Source organism: Pteropus vampyrus, unplaced genomic scaffold (genome assembly GCF_000151845.1).
Source record: "Pteropus vampyrus isolate Shadow unplaced genomic scaffold, Pvam_2.0 Scaffold124, whole genome shotgun sequence".
NCBI lineage: Eukaryota > Metazoa > Chordata > Mammalia > Chiroptera > Pteropodidae > Pteropus > Pteropus vampyrus.
The window spans coordinates 2406310-2408368 of record NW_011888905.1 but is presented as its reverse complement, the minus strand read 5'-3'; the positions used below and the strand labels follow the sequence as shown (position 1 = coordinate 2408368).

The window sequence follows — 2059 nt, the reverse complement described above, 5'->3', positions numbered from 1 at the left end:
GTGTGCGTGGTGGTGTGTGAGCTGGGTTGGCAAAGGGAATGCTCGCTTATACCAGACGTTCTTGAAAATGTATCTTACTTTTGCCAAAAAAATAAATAAATAAATAAAATTGAGATATAATTTACGCACTATAAAATTCACCTGTTTTAAGTGCATGATTCACAGGTATTAGTATATTTACAGTAAACCACCAGCACCGCCTAATTTCATCTCCCTCACAAGGAAACCTTATGCCCTACTCCCCTGTCCCCCCTTCCTCCCCAGGCGGCCCCTGACCTACTTTCTGTCTCTACAGATTTGTCTATTTTGGACTTTCCTGTAAGTGGCGTCACAACCGTATATGGCCATTGCACCTTACTTCTTGCAGCGTCACGTTTTTGGGATTCACCCAGGCTGTGGCATTTATCAAGAGGTCATTCCTTTTATATTGCCGAATAATATTCCATTATACGGAGGTCCAGCATTTTATTTATCCATTCATGAATCACACGTTGGGCGTTTGGGGTTGTTTCCAATTTGGCTGATACGAACAATGCTGCTAGGACCATTTGCGAACGAGTCTTCGTGTGGACCTATGTTTTAATTTCTCCTAAGTAGATACCCAGGAGCGGAATTGCTGGGTTGAATGGAGTTTTCCGTTGAACTTTTTGAGAAACTGCCAAACTGTTTTGCAAAGGGGCTGCATCATTTTACACTCCACCAGCAATGTATAAAGGTTCCCGTTTCTCCACATCCTCAATGCTTATCGTCTGTCCTTTTCATTACAGCCATCCCAGCGGCGAGAGGCGGTGTCATTGTGACTGCGCTGTGCATTTCCCTCATGGCAGATGGTGAGCATCTTCTCATGTGCTTATTGGCCATTTGTGTATATCTTCGGAGAAATGTCCTTGGTTTGCACACTTCTTAATTGGTTTATTTATCTCCTTGTCATTGAATCGTAGTTCTTTATATAGTCTTGGTTTCTTTTAAAACACAAATAAGATACTTTTCCAGACCAAGCACTAGGGTGGAAGCTCACGACTTCGGAGTTATACGTCCAGATTCCAAAAACGGGCTTCTCCGTTTATGAGCATAGAGTAAGTGATCTCGGATGAATTACCAGGTTGTCTCTGAGCCTCTGGGACTCCATCCGTGCCGTGGGGTGGTCTAGCTCCTGGCGTTTCTGTGCGAATTGAACGAGACTGTGTATTAATTAGCTGCTTAGCACCCCTTAAAGGCATCTTTGAAAGATTTATGCCGAGCCTTTGCTTGGGAGGTGTTGGTGCCCGCCCTGTTCTAGAATCCCATGGACTTTTCTGGGGATTACTGGGAAATTGGGACTAACACCTGTGGCCCCGATTCTGCCCATAAACCTTTTTATTTATCTCTGCTTACGTCTTTTAATTATCTTAACCACTTTTAGTTCTATTTAAGTCGCGCTAAAATGGTTATTTCCTCCCACAGCTGGGAACAATTTAGAGGAAAGAGTTATCATTTTCTTTTAAAATTTAATGTTTTCATTTATGTTTCTCCTAAAGGAAAGGAAAGAAAGAACCTTTAAAATGACAGTGACTGCCTTCTTATGGGCAGGAAAAGAGTCAAGGCTCCGGCATCACAGTATTTGTTATAATTTAAGCAAATCATCTGATGTCCTTCAGCTTCGCCTTTCCCAACTGTAAAACAGGAAGATAACTCGCAGGGTCATGGAGAAGGTGGAATCCATAGAGAGAAAGCTAATGGCTCTGATTTGCTGGGCCCTTAATATGGGGCTACTGCTTTCAGCATAAGGTGACGTTTCCCCCACCTGCCGTGGGGCCTGGGGGTTCCGATTCCCGGTCGGGCCGACTCGAGCCGCATTTCTCCAACTCCGAAGGCCCCATCCTAGCCGCAGTCTGGATGCTGTGGTTTTAAAGTTGCGCGTAGTAACTGTATATTCTATTTGCTGTTGTAACAAATTACCGCTTGTTTAGTGGCTTAAACAATCCAGCCTACAGTTCCGGAGGTCAGACCCATGTCTCGCTGGGCTAAAATCAAGGTGTCGGCAGGGCCTCCAGGATAGAACCCCCGGCCTTTTCCGGCT

At 44.5% G+C, this 2059-nt stretch overlaps 1 protein-coding gene across 1 annotated transcript in view; it reads right to left on the bottom strand.

Annotated features, from left to right (window-relative positions):
• SHE (Src homology 2 domain containing E) overlaps positions 1–1859 on the bottom strand; it is an 18931-nt gene extending 17072 nt beyond the window's left edge. Inside the window, exon 1 of the mRNA XM_011366531.2 lies at positions 1784–1859. Coding sequence (XP_011364833.1) covers positions 1784–1859 — 76 coding nt within the window. The remainder of the gene's footprint in view (positions 1–1783) is intronic.
• Between the last annotated feature and the right edge of the window lie 200 nt (positions 1860–2059).